Source organism: Hermetia illucens, chromosome 6 (genome assembly GCF_905115235.1).
Source record: "Hermetia illucens chromosome 6, iHerIll2.2.curated.20191125, whole genome shotgun sequence".
Classification (NCBI taxonomy): Eukaryota; Metazoa; Arthropoda; class Insecta; order Diptera; family Stratiomyidae; genus Hermetia; species Hermetia illucens.
In genome coordinates, this window is record NC_051854.1 from 38,287,713 (window position 1) to 38,302,607 (window position 14,895).

Sequence of the window (14,895 nt, forward strand, 5' to 3'; positions counted from 1 at the left end):
CAAAATTGTCCTAAAATAAGGGTCGCATTTGAACATGGAATTACAATGGACTACAAATTTGTTGCTACAATTAACTGTGCAGATGGAGATGTAACTATCAAACAAACATGCATATCTTAGGCCTATATAATCTGCATAGAACAGCTAAAATCCTGTCTTCAGGGTCTTCTGGGAATTAATGTGTTGAGTTGAGCGCCCTCCATTTCAAGCCTGGTGCAAAATATTGCAACTGCAACTGTGTTTCTTTCTAAAGGGCTAGCTTGACAGTTTCGTTAATCCTTCCGTGCAGCAATGCTTTCAAGCAATGTGTAGTACGAAAATGCTGTTGTAACGGCCTGGAAATATTGAAGAAGTAAAACTTTTGCTGAAAAAGTACTGCATAAGGAGTTAAAACAGAAGAACCAACCATTTTGAGTTGGCTAATGTCCAGCGGAAAGATTTTAGCTCCTGACAGAGTGATGGGTCGTAACGAACATGTTTGAATTATTAAGATGTCATTCTTAAAGTATCTGCTGATTTCAGACCATTGAGCCCTCATTAGAGCATCACCAACCTTAACACTTTGCTGTCGTAACATTTCCCCTGGGTATGCATAAAGTGATAAGTCGATAAGAGTCAAAATTATGTATTGAACGTTGTTAAAAAAAGCTTTGAAGTCCTGTTTAGCCTGTAATTAAAATGTACAAATTATTAGATCGTTGCATACTACACCACTCTTTAAACTTGTTAAACTACTTATGAGAGGAGTATTTATATCTCGATGGAAGCTACTATTCTTGACGGGTCAAGCCGTACGCTGCAGGATAGACTGATACGGAATACAGCCTTCTGTGAGCCAACCAATTCCTCTCGTAGGTCGATATGCGCCTCTCCAGGAGTCAAACCTCTTATTTACAAAGACCATTAGTGAGTGGTGACAGCCACACCCTGTACGAGGTGACCCTGCTATTTACAAGACGCTAAAGATCTTAACCGAGGAGCTGAAAAAAAACCTTCCCAAATCCAAGGTGTTGTGCGAACCGTACCTCTAGGATGGTTTGCAGTCGGGGGTAAGTAACCGTTTTTTTTGTTGAGGATGCTGGGAGCCCTGAGTTCGCACCCACTTAGTGGCGGAACGAACCACTTGGGAAGCAACTTACTTCCTCTTTTGTATTATAGTTCACGGACTCCTCTTTTTTGAGTTAAACCCATGTTTTCAAAAAAGCAAAAAAGTTGATTGACGGTTTCGTCCAGGGCAGAGGCAACTCATCAGATGCTGCCTCACCCCTGCCCTGGGAGCAGAGGTCTGTCAGTAAGTGGCAGACAGTCTCAGCTCGTCGATTTATATGAGTAATACAATAAAACAAATCAACAAATCATACAACAAACAATCGGGGCCCCGTACTGTATACAAATTGGCTTATCAGGTAGAGACACATTTTCCTAACATTGAGAGCCAGGTACACATACATAAGAAGGGAGAAGTTGGGAGGTAAAGCAGTGGAACCAAGATCAACATTGACCAAATGCGAAGACGACAACCAACACAGATCCTCGCTCAAAAAGCAGGGACGAGCAAAGGTACCTCTGAGGTCACCACATTAGACGTAAGGAACGAGGCAGGTCACAGGTCTTCAATAATATATGCACTATCCGAAAGACGGCCTAAAACCATTGAAGACCCTTAAGAGGGCTCAGGACAGACAGCCTTCAGCATTAAAACCAAGAAAGCGAGGGGCAGCGGAAATTCGTCTGCAAAAGGGAAATGCTCCCAAGAGAACTAAACCATTACTCGTTAGAAACAGGAAATAAACGAAAACGTCATCGTCATCAAGATCTGTGAGTGATGAAACAAAAAACTCGTGTTCACCGACATACGCTTGAGACCAGAGCTTATACTGACTATACAGCGAGGGACACGGCGGACTGGCTTGGGACTATAGTCCCTAAACTGCCAGAATCGTATGGAACAGAACTGTCGGCATGTGCTGGGGATGATATACCAGGAGCATACATGGTGACAGTCTACTTTCCCTAAGCCGCAGCGATTGCGACCGCGAAGGTTCTACGCTAATGGAGAGTTTTTAGAAGCAAGGAGGAAGGCCAAGGCACACTCCTTACGTTCGGAGCAGACGACTGATCCCTGGCATATATTAAACGTCGTAACTGCCTCATCAGTTAAAGATTTGGTAGCATACCTGTGCACAAGGAAAAACCAAAGAAAGATACTTCGAAAGATACATCGGGTGGAAAGCCTACCGAGGTCCCCGAAGGAATCGCATAAGCCATAGAGACTGAAAGGACATAACCGAACAAGTTAGTAGACCTGTTACTCACAGAAGAGGAGGGGTAAATGCTAAAGTGGACACGATCCACCTAGGGGGAGCAGCGTCATTCTGCTATACATGTGTACACAAAAAGTATCAATAAAGACAAAGTGTTAACAGACAAAAATATCAAAAATACTTACTTGTACTGCAACAAACGCCAAAAAGCATAACTGCAAGGTCATCTCTCCAACGCGAAGAAACGCCAAAAAATTGTAAAGCGACTCCAGCTTTTTCCCGAACTCCATAATCATCGCGTGGTGCTGTGCGATTCTCTTGATGGCCAAACGCATACCCACTCTAAGGCTAGGAGTAATCTCGAAAGAAGGGGAACCTAAATCGCGAGTATCTTCATTATCATATTCTAGATGACCGAAATCTTCCTGAATTTCAGTGCTACAGAAGTATTGATTAACTTCTTCATCCTGGTTCATTTTATTCCGTTGATATAACCTAAAAAGTTCTCCATTAAAAGTTGAACACTTCAGTTAGTCGAGATGTTGAACTAACCTTAGAAGACTCGAGTTATAATCCGCATGTATCGCTGAGGTAAACCATAAATTCTTTGCTTCACAGAATAGAATGTCCAGCTGACTGCAGGACATAATGACCATCGATAGGAACAGGACGCTTATACTTGCATAACTTGTAACCATTATCAATTGCGTGACGATTTGAATAAGACAAATAAGTTCAAACACATATAGTTGCTGGAAAAGGGCGTTTTTCAATTTATTAATTCCTTTCTGGAGCTTTTAAACATATAACCACATTACAAAGTCCTAACCTTTACTGTCGGCTAAGGCGGCGAATACCAGGAAGGTTGAATACTGAGAATGTGTAGATGCCAACCATAAAAAAAAACAAAGAGAATCTATGCTGTGGTTCCCACGATCGATATGGAATTGCACCGATTATGGTAAAATTGCGAGAGAGCTGGCTTCAATTGCATGGTCTTGTAATTCGCGCTAACGAGAATTCGCTTGTCAATATTGGTCTGAACATCGAAGTCGATGGAAAACCAACAAACCTTTTCACCAACTTTCGTGACAATTAATTTTACGGTTTTCAAGCAAACCGGGTGTGACAGACAGACAGACAACCAGTCGTAGGAGGTTTAACGTGAGTATCTGTCATGGAGAATTAATCCCACGGTCTTCTTAAGGCACGGATTGATTTTGTAACCGCAATCAGAGCCCCGCCGAAGCAAGCCACGACGGTACCAGTCTATACCCAATGAAGGTCTCTGTTCGCTTGAACGTAACCACAACCCCCATGAAGCTCCCACTAGTGGGCCAACCACAAACAACCGAGCTGTACTCACATACAACAGGAATTCTCTCGGATTATGTGATTCCACGGGCTATCCCGGTTCCCATGGTACCAGTATAATACCCTTGGTTAGGTTTCGTGACCAATTGCCACTTCAGATGAGTCCCCGTGCAGACTTGGGTCTGATCGCCCTTGTTAGGCCTTTGAAGCATTCGCCTACTGAATCACGGCCGGCAAACCGATGCGATACGGCGTCTACCGGTGCCACCACTATGGAGGTTCTCCTCGGCCACTTGGTTTTGGTTCACCCGACAGGGTTGCCGCCCCGTCTTCCTCACCGCCACCTCCGAGCACCAGACAGACAGACAGAACATCTCCTTCTCAACTCTAAATCACTAGTAGGAGGAGGAGGTCCAAACAAAGCAAAACCTTGACAAGAACACTAATCACGAAGCCAAAAAGTGGTGGGTTGAAAGCAGATCGCTGTCCGATGGTTTCGACACCCACCGCATTTGTTAAAAAGGGACGTCCAAGAAATTCAGCAAAAACTTCTCAATTCTTTTTCGATCTCCACCAATGCCAAAGACGGCAAAATATAACACACAGGAAAGCACGTTAAATGCTACGGGGGAAGGTGCCCTTACAATGCCCTTATAATACGGCCAAGACTCATAGAAAAAAACCACGACCCGAAGGAACCTTTCAAGCAGCTCGGAGCAAAAATAATTGAGATATACGATTTCATCCCGGACGAGCACAACATGTACCAAGCTATTATTAGCGTTAGGGTCCTCTATAATAGGCCGCAGCAGGAAGAAGAAGTTTCAACCCGAAACCTGCCATTCCAACAGTGCCACCCGCAACCCAAGTGACACCGAACCGTAATGTTAGCGACCTGACAGCAAAGAAATGAGTCCGGGAGAAAGACGATGATCTTCAAAGGAATTAGCAGGCGCATAAGGAGAAAAAAATACTCTAACAGCTCCGAAGAAGGGAACTAAAAGCAAGAAAGATAAAAAAACTGTGCTCCAAGTGCAAGCATCAGCAATCGAAGGGAAACCTGTAGGAAACAAAAATGGTGGATGGACGAAGGTCGCTAATAAAAAGGCGAAGAAGAAAACAAAAATGCGAACTCACCGAAAGGCAATTGTTATCTCCAGTGAGGGCAATTCGTCATGCGCGGAGATTCTAAAAAAAAGTGAAATCTGACCCCGATCTAAAAGATATGGGTGGAAATATCAGCAAGATCCGAAGGACCCAGAAAGGGGATCTCATGCTTCAGCTAAAACAATTCAGCTTTGACAAAACCGTAGGCTTTCGTACCTAAGTGAAGAACTCGCTGAGCATGAGATCTACATCAAATGTAAGCCTTTGGTAATAGTCAAACGGCCACAATACGTCTACCAGTGGAGGCGGCGCAGAAATTATTGTCGACATGAAAGGCTCGAATTGGATGGGTTGTTTGCCGCCTACGAGAGCAGGTATCATTAAAAAGGTGCTTCAAGTGCCTCGTGTTTGGCCACCTTGTGAAGGCTTAATCGATGGGGGGAAAAGGACATGTTGCCGAGGAGTACAATACTGACCCCAAATGCCCATTGTGCGAAGGACAGGAAGGAAGGGATAACTGGCATATTTCCGGAAATGGTAAATGTCCGGAATTGAGGAAGGCATGACTGGAATGAAAAAATGAGGTTTATTCAAATGAATCTCAATCATAGGAGGGTTGCTCAGTACTTACTTGAGCAGACCAGTTATGAATCTCAGATAGATAGTGCCATCATAAGGAAACCCTACAGAAACGTGCACAGCCGCTACGCCCCACCTAGTCTCCTATTGTCTAAATTTGAATACATGTTAGACAACCTTGTTCTCGATGTAAGGGGACCAAATTCAAAGATGATTGCCGATGACTTCAATGCTTGGACCCTCGAGTGGGGAAGCAGGGAGAATGACGCAAGGGGCCGAAGTCTATTCGAGGCTTTTGGTCAGTTGGATTTAGTTTTGGCCAATGAAGGTAATGCAAACACCTTTCGCAAAGGAGGGTCTTCCTCAGCCTTTGTCAGCCCTGCACTGGTATGTGTTGTGCCCTGGCATGTTAGCGAGGACTACACCAACGTTTACCTGGCAATCATCTTTGAACTGAGGAGGGAACCACACGTCATGGAAAAAGGATACCTAAAACCGAGAAGGGCATCAGATAGATCTGAAAAAACATTGGAATAGGAAAGCTTCTTGGAAATGTGGCTAGGCAAACCTTCTAAAGCAGGCGATCCCACGGAGAGAGCTGCATTGCTAAAGCATGTGACTCATCTATGCCTAGGATGTGTTCATTCCCCAGTAGAAGACCAAACTACTGATGGAATAGGAAATTAAGCAGCCTTCGATCAGCCTGCCTCCAACCCAGAGGAATAGGTTAAAGGGCGATAGGAGGTAGGAATGATGTGAGAGAAAAAATCATTCTTATAAGGTAACCCGTAAAAACCTCAAGCTTGCATTCAGCGGAGCAAGAAGGAATCTTTCAAGGAGCAAGAGCACGGATTTACATCCGCTTACGAGAAGACTCGTAAGCGGATGTAAATCCGTGGCTGAGTGCCTATAGAATTGTCATGGGACGGTTAAGAGGCCGGTCATCCCCACAAATCACGTGCCCCACTCTCTTGTTGAAAATCATCCACGGGTTATTCCACAGACACTGACACATTTAAGAGGTCTCTGAACGTTACGGCAATTCCTGCGGTAACCACAGACGAGCTGTTGGAGATCTCTAGCATGATAGGTGATAACAAAGCTCTTGGTGTGGACGGCATACCCAACAGAGCCCTTAGGCTCGCCGTAAAATCCAGACTGGATATGTTCGCTGAATTGTTCAAAGCGTGCATGTCCGAAAGGGGAGGCGTAGCTAGTAGCTAGTGCCTGAGGCTGGTAAACCTCCAGGTGAATCATCCTCTTATTGACCTATTTGACTTCTAGACATTGTGGGGAAAATGTTAGAGAGGGTAATTTACAACAGACTACTCCCGATCGTCGAGAATGCAGGAGGCTTTTCAGATCATTTAATTCATTCAATTGGAAGCTTATACGAAAGTGCCTGCCCACGATTGGTGTTTGCACCTATCTCGCAGCTATTGCCGAGAGCTACCTGCGAGAATGGACGCTCTGGTATGACACCGATGATGGACCCAATGGGTACGTTGGCTCCGCGAATGTCTCATAGTGCTTCGTACTGAGCCTACAGTTGAGGAACATCATGTACAATGATGTACTTAACCTTCCGATTCCGGACGAGGCCACAGTAGTAGATTAGGCCGATGATATAGCATTGTTTCTAATAGTAAAGCATCTAGAGAACACTGAGTTGTACTCAAGCGAAGCGATCAGTGTTGTTCAAGCTTAGTTAGAGAGTGCTGGATTGGCACTGGACGAGAAAAGGACGAAAGCGTTCCTGATCATCAAACGCCGGAAGAGAAATTGGGCTTGTATAAAAATTGTGATTTATATCATCACTTTCAAGCCGGCCATCGAATACTTGGGTGTGACAATAGACGGAACGTGTGTTCTGCTTTCAGGACTGTCTCGGATGATGAAGCGTTCGTTATCTCGGGAATGATACCCATTGACATCCTGGCTGACGAGATGATGAATATATATAACATCATCCATCTTTCCTTTATAGCAGGTGAAAAAAATTCGAAAGACAGAGATCCATAAGCAGGTGCCAAGAGCCATGGGACCATTCAGAAAGAGGTTGTTGGACTTACTGGTTGATCTCTTCCATCGAGGAGTGGCTGGACAGAAAGCATGGGGAGATTATTATCTCTCCCAGTTCTCACCGGGCATCATCAATACCTGCATCACTTTAAATTGGACACCTGACCTGGTTGTCCAAACTGCGATGGTGTCTCAAAGGACTTGGCGGGCGTATTCTTCCAATGCGCGAGATTCGTGTAAGGAAGGAGGAACTTGGAGGAAACTCTAGGTGAAGTGCCATCACCGGAACATTTTGTCCGGAAAATGGTTGCTTCCCAGGAGGATTGGGATGCGATGCAAAACTCTAAAAAAATGTGGACTTCTTCCTTTCGCATCTATGGCAAAATTATAGTTACCCCACGTTATCACTAAGTTTCAAGATAATAAATCGATTCTAAACTTACCTTTGCATCGAAGGGATACCAGGAGTGTACTGGAAATTCTCTAGTTCCAGAAAACACACTGCCAAAACTCCAGAAAAGCACAGATGCGGCGGGTAAATTGATCCAAACGATGGTTATGTACAATGTAACCCTATAAGCCGTTGTTATGGTGACATATTCTAATCCTGGAAGGACAAAATGACCAAACCTTAAAATTGAACTTATTTTACAAACCTTTCTCTGATCTTCTCTTGAATCGCGTATTTATAAACGCAACCAAACTCTGCAACTCATCCCTTTTCACGAACAAGTGCGTCAACACACACGCGCTCCCTCCGAGCATGAAAACGGACGTTATTAGATTCGCAAGATACAACAAATCCGCATCCCTTTCATCATAGCAGGTTTTTATTAAGAAAATGAGCTGAGCAGTTGGCAACAATATCACAAGCAAACCAACAATATTTTTCAGGACATTGTAGGACGATAGTAGGGATGGGGGGATTCTCTTCTCAAAATCGAATGAGAGCAAACCCATCATTTTGAATGGAAACGACTGATAGCTTAGTAGGTCTTCGATATCGTACGAGTCCTTGAGGTCCTTATTAGCAATTTTAAAAAGCTTCGGCATATTATTTTCGACTGAAAACCGCAAATGAAATAAATGACAACTTTCGCACTGTATAAACTGAGGTGCCTCCTTGACGACTACTGGCATTTATATTGCATCCTTGGTGTAACGGGGGGGAAGGGGGAGTGGATCATTAACATTGCACTCAAGTTGTAATTGGCAATAACCTTTGATTAAAACGCCATTTGCGGAGCGACCATGACCATCTGTTCTTGCTGAACTTCATTTATTGAAGGACGAGAGGAATAAAGGAAATTTCGATATTGCATGGCTAATTCATAAAGCTAACATGTGTCCATTTTGTCCCGAAGGTTTTACTAGATTAGGATTTTGAGTTGCTCCGATATTGATTTTCCCACTTTCCTCTTGTCGCGAGGAATGTATGAATATGTGTTGTTAGGTGAAGATGTGAAGCTCACAAAAATATCTAAATAATGGGCAATGATGATGAGACTCATTATTTCAAAGATTAGGTCCGGTTCGTAACTAAACACAGACGTTGGGAGTTCATGGTCACGGTTAGGTAAGTAACTTCATTCACAGTAGGAATGGGCATGTCATGGATTTTGAGGGAGAAGACGGCAATGTCTCTCCTGATTTTCGGCGTGATCCTCATGGTGCCGCGAAACACAATTCTTCTTCTTCTTTTTCTTCAGCCTTTGTCCCGTTCACAAGCGGGGTCGGCTCGTCGTGATCGGCTTCGCCATTTGGCTCTATGGAATGCCTGATCTGGATGCAATCTCGAGGCTTTCAAATCCCCATCCAGCGTATCAAGCCACCGTTGGTTAGGTCTGCCTTTTGGTCGTTTACCATTGACTTCGATGTTCAGACCAATCTTTGCAAGTGAATTCTCGTTTGCACGAATTCCGTGACCATACCATCGAAGACGCCTCTCTCGCAACTTTTCCACGATCGGTGCAACCCCATAATGATCGCGGATATCCTCATTTCGGATGTGATCTAAACGTGTGACGCCACTAGTCCAACGTAGCATCTTCGTCTCCATTACCGCAAGACGCCGTTCATTGTCTTTTATGGTCGGCCAACACTCAGAACCATAGAGAGCGACTGGACGGACGACATTGCGGTAAATTTTAGATTTGAGACGTTCGTTGATACGTCGATCACAAAGGACACCATTATGCCGCGCTTTTGGGGATTTAGGGATTTTTTCCATACCAATAAAGATCGTCCAAGTACGAATTCAAACGAGCTTCATGTATTCTAGGATTTTGATGGGATTAAGCTCAGGACTTGTTTTTTTTCGGATTGGGGTAGGTGAATCCGTTTACGCACAAAGTGTTGGACTCCCGCAACAGCACGCTGTAGGACTACGAACAAACATCTTCTTCTCATGAGAGAACTGGCCTGGAACCGTTTGACACATTACTTCGGCCTACCCCTCCCGCTCTCCCGGCTCTGGGAGCCTTCAAATCCGGGAATCCCTTCCACCAGCGGGAGAAGGGGGGTAGAAGGGAGTTGTTAGATTAGGGAACCCCATGCCATCCGGTCCCTCCGCCGGCCTAGTTCAATCTTCTTCGTAATAAGAAGAGCTCGAACATAATGCGGAACACGGCTCCAGCTGCCAGCACTCTTCAGTATCTCTTTGACAATGTTGTTTGAAGAAAGCTCTCCCGTGTCTGCATAAAGCTGCGGACAAAATCCTTCCCACTTTTCTTAGGAGAAAAAGGCGTTTTGAGCGTCGTCCGTCATTCCATTGCAGAACACCCAATCAGAAGATCGCGCCTTCCTAATCCTGTGCAGATAAAACTGAAAACCTGCATGCCCGCTTAAAAGTTGGGTATAGAAAAAATCAGTCTCACCGTGCGTTCGGTTCAGCCACGACTTTAAATTGTCGATGAGCCGCGCAGTCCATTTGCCTTTGACTCATTTGCCAAAGAGGGTTGCCACTCAGTAAGTGTGCGTTGGCATCCTTCACCTCTCTTAAGTTTTCGCCCTCACGGCGGTAGACTGCTTTACGCTCCTTTGCAAGGAGGGAAACCAAGATCACTCCCGCAATCACGATCACGGCTGGTTCCGAGACAGTGCGATAAGCAGACGCCACTCGCAAAACTCCCCTGTCCCCTATCTCTGAACTTGAGCAAGGCGCTTACGATGCATCTTCTTATCAAGGGCATCACCCCATACCTCCGCGTTAAAGAACAGAACCGACTATGTTGTTCCCATAAGGAGACGTCTCCTAGTAGATATAGGGTCCCCAACATTCGCCATCAGCCGACTCAAGGCCGAAACTCCTGCTGCCGCCCTGCCCGCGGCTGCTTTAATTTGTTCGAAGAAGCTCATCTCCGAGCGTTATACCAGGGTATTTATTAGTTGGTTTTGGCTCTATAGTCAACTGTCCGATCGATATGGGACGCAGGGTCGAGATTTTCTTTCTGGTCAAAATGACTACCGCGCAAGGCTGAAACTATCTGTTCCATCATTATTCCAAATCTGCTTTGCGCCTGTCCAACAATGCGTCTATCATAGGCAACGTTCCAGAGGTCCCTGTGCTACTCTCGACGTGATTTCCATCCTCATTTTTCTAGCATCTTAAAGAGTTGGGAACGGTCTTTCAGATAATCCCTCAATATCCGATAGAAATAGTGGAATGAGTTATCTAATGTGCTCAGCATATCTGCCCATCTTACGGAATTGAAGGCATCTCTAAAATAAAACCTTGTAATGAGCACTATCCGTCGAGATCGGCCCCGGCTCGATGAACCGCATCATGACCTCCATAACAGCATCCACTGTAGATCTCCCTGTTCTGAAGCCGAACTGCCTTGGGGATAAGTCCCCGGCTTCGGTTCTCCTTTTCGCTTGCTGTTCAGCGCGAGTCTGACCACCTACAGCGACAAGGAAAAATACTCTTCTTCAAGCAAGCGTTGAACGCCCCAAGCAGCAAGTTTGACCATTGGCGGAACACCAATTTTTAAACTTCCGCCGCGATATGATCAGGACCTGGCGAGTTCTTGTTTTTCATGGTGAAAACCACTTCTTCGAGCTTTCTCGTGAAAAGGAGGAATCCTCGACGTTTTCGCGCTATTAACATCCACCCGTACAGGATGTCTGGGGAATAATGTTGCAAAATGCGGTCCATCTGGTCGTTACTTAGTAAGCACGGCTCCCGCAAAGCCCCGTGGGGGGGGGTGGGGAAGCTTATAGTCAAATCCCCACGGGTTGTCATTCACCTCGTTGATCAGGGGGGGGGGGTTTATTTATCGCACTACAGAGTATCCTTTTTGCTGAACTACACTATGCCTTCAATGCGCATGCCTCCTCGTTGGCGTGTAAAGGTTGTGCTAAACGGCGGAGCTTATGATACTCCCTCCGTAGTGCGGCTATTTCTGCCGTCCACCAGTACATAAAAGGCCTGCCACGGCGGGGGCTCCTCCGGGTTATGGAACCCCCACACGCTGTCGTTATTAGATTAGATTGATCACTAAATTTATGACAGTGGCAACTGCGACACTATCACCTGCCGGAACTCTCTCCAGCGCCTCTCTGCCTACTGCAACAACTTCGACGAACTTCGCAATGTTCACCCTCGTAACATTCCACAGGCAAGGGAGGCGTCGAGTTGTTGAAGGCCAGCAAGTAGCGACAACTACTTCGAACGCAATGTTGCCGAGAAGTCTTCCAGTACTCGCCACCCGTCCTCCGATTGTGCTAGAGATTCCGACGCAAAAGTGATGTCAGGGACACTTTCTTCACAACCTGGACGCCGAAGCGTTGGCTTCGATCCGGTGTTTAAAACTAGGAGTCCGGTTCTCGCCGCCATTTCCAGAATCCGTTCCCCTCTGGAGTCTGGCTGAGACATGCTTCATTCATGCGCCCTAACATTCAAATCACCGCCTACCAGTATTTGCCCTCTGTGCCCGAAACGGCGTCCTCCAGAGCATCCGCCGAAGGTCCGGCGTCATCTCATTCGGCGCCAGGTAAACGCTAAAAAGCGTTATCTCTGAACACCGAATACTGACAAACACATTTCCTTGGCCTTGGGCAAGAAGACGAAGTCGAACATCGTCCCGAACCCAGATAGCAGCGGTACCCCATAAGTAGAGATGCCATGATGCCGGGTCCCTGTTTCGGTATTGGATATTATAGGGCCAGGACTCGGACTAGGAACCTTGTGGATGCCTGCTGGACATATGTATGAGGATGAAACTTGTTGTTGGATGTTGACTTGAGATTTCCGCCCATCTAGGAAGGTAAGGATTAGGTATTAGAGATGCGGATGGAAGTTAAAAATTTCAGAAAGCTTAAGAGCGAGCCCGTATTTCCATATGGAGCCAGAGGCTTTTTCTGAATCTAGGAGGCAGGCTATGATTAAAGTCTTCTGGTTAATATCGAGAAAAACGCCCATTTTGAAGACCAGAAACGCGTTCTCAACCGAGTGATTAGGTTGGTTAGCGAACTGGAAATGTGGAATTGAGGCCACAGTGCTCATCGATAATGGACTTAATGGTCCACTCGCTTATCTTGGGGGAGGAAAGAAGAATGGAGATAGACTTGTAGCTATCGGGATTAAAAGGGGTTTCATTTTTGTTTTTTTTCCTGGATGAGATTTATAGGAACACCCTTCCAATCAGTGGGGAAGTGGATGTTGAGGAAGCAGTGATTGGTAATTGAGGAAAGGAAGGACGGTGTTCGATGTGACAAAATGGATAGGTGTGATGTTCTCCCGGCGATGATAGACTTGATTGGAGAAAACTTTTGTGTAGCTTGACTGCGAAAGATGGGTTCGATTGAAGTGTGGATATTGATTCGCTGGCTTCGCTTTGGAAAAGCTGGTCGTGGAGGTGCAATAGTGTCCTCGCAGGAAGTGGTTAGCTAGGCTTTTCAGATAGAGATATTGTTTGAGATAGAATTACGATTTGTTGGATAGTTTTGCCAAACGAGGACAAGTTTGTCAGATACCCTGGAACGTGGCTGGATTCAATTTGGTGTTGGAGACACGTTAACTAAGGTAGTCGATATAAAGGGTTTTAATTCATTTTCGGATTGACCGCTCCTGGTAGGAGGTTTCTTCACTGAGGTGAGAGGACTGCGGAGAATGTCTACTTTTAAAGAATCTCCGCTGAAGGGCCGTTTTGAATTTGATATCATCGATCATATCGTCGGTGAGAGAGATGAGGTGACAGTAGTTGAAGAGACGAGCTTGGATCAGTTCGCTGTATACTTGCCGAATTACTACTTCGATCCTGTTGTTGGATGCCATGCTACTAGATGAAGGAGTGGATCAAGTCTGAACTCAAAGATCCGGTTCATGACTTCCCAGCTCGCGTTCTGGTAATCCGAAACAAGGAGTGGAGGAGAAAGATGGCTCTCTCAGGAAATTTCATATCGATCACTATTTCCAGGGATGATTTCGCGAAGAAGGTATTATTAGGATGGGGATTAATAGTAATTATTAATAGTAGTAATGTTACTGCTAATGATGAAGTGATTCAGATATAAGTGATAATAACCTTTATGGTAGGTGGGAAGGGCTTGCCTAAAGTGGAACAAATTAGTACTTCCGTTAACGCTTGCTAGAAAATGATGAAATCTTCCCCATTCTGGTTCGACCGTGCATCAAACCAACACTATTGTCTGGCGTTGGGGTTATCATCTATTATCAGGTGCCAGGCTTTACCATGAGCTCTTGTTGGGAAGGTGCTAATTGATTACGTTGCAAATCGTGTGTTTCGAGGGACTGGTCCAAACACTAGCTGACAGCAATGAAGGCCAAGGACGAGGAAGAAAGAAATGAGAGTACCTGCGAGTGATTTGAAGCTGTTGAAGGTGGGTTTGGGGGTGGATGTGGGTTTCAGTAGTTTGCAAGGTTATCAGCGAGTCGACGCACGCCGACAAACAGGGTCAACCAATTCGAATACGATGTATTTATTGGTGATCATTTGCTAAAAAGTCTTCAAAGTTCGCAACCCATCCACCGACGGCGCCAGTGCGTCCGAAGCGAAGGTTTCGTCAGCAACGATTCCTTGACAGTCTGAACACCGGAAAGTTGGCATGGATCCTGTGTTTAAAACTACGAGCCCAACTCTTGCCGCCAAATTCCAAGATCTCCCTCTGGAATGTGAGAGAGGCATATTCCATTTACGGATCCTGGGATTGGAGTCACCAACTACAAATCTTCGTCCCTCCAGAATATCAAGCCTGCGCCTTCTTGTTTCATACCGTAGTAATAGGCGGACACCACTTTCATACCCATTATGTCGATGCATCTAAGCACCCTCAACCGCTATCCCAACTTCCACCAGAAATCCAAAAGTTCCTGAAAATAAAATAAGGGAAATAATCTTACTTTGTCTAAGAACCACCAAGGTGCAACAAAATCTAAATTCCAGACATCTCTGACATCTCGGTCGCCGATCACGTCTCTCCCCTGATACTTGCTTATGAGTTTGAGTTTTAAATGGATCCATGACCGTACTTGTCACATTCGTTTCCAATAATATCACTAAGGCAGGTCTTGTAACCTTTCACGGGTGAGTTCGATATTACACACATCCAAAAGAAAATTCCTAAATCTACTGCTCAGATTAAATCC

At 45.3% G+C, this 14,895-nt stretch overlaps 1 protein-coding gene across 1 annotated transcript; it reads right to left on the reverse strand.

Moving 5' to 3' along the window:
• Positions 1-272: 272 nt before the first annotated feature.
• On the reverse strand, positions 273-8,339 carry LOC119659106 (odorant receptor 83a-like). The gene is made up of 6 exons (XM_038067029.1): positions 7,943-8,339; positions 7,730-7,893; positions 2,817-3,058; positions 2,450-2,759; positions 407-667; positions 273-335 (listed from the first exon to the last, which is right to left on the reverse strand). Exons 1-6 carry the CDS (start codon positions 8,337-8,339, stop codon positions 273-275), a joined length of 1,437 nt encoding a protein of 478 aa, XP_037922957.1.
• Positions 8,340-14,895: the final 6,556 nt, after the last annotated feature.

Coding starts and splice junctions, on each gene's coding strand:
- LOC119659106 (XM_038067029.1), bottom strand. CDS start 8,339: ATGCCGAAGCTTTTTAAAATTGCTAATAAGGACCTCAAGGACTCGTAC. Junction 2,760..2,816: donor TATAACTCGAGTCTTCTAAG/GTTAGTTCAACA, acceptor AGAACTTTTTAG/GTTATATCAACGGAATAAAA. Junction 668..2,449: donor TGGCGTTTGTTGCAGTACAA/GTAAGTATTTTT, acceptor TTTTAATTACAG/GCTAAACAGGACTTCAAAGC.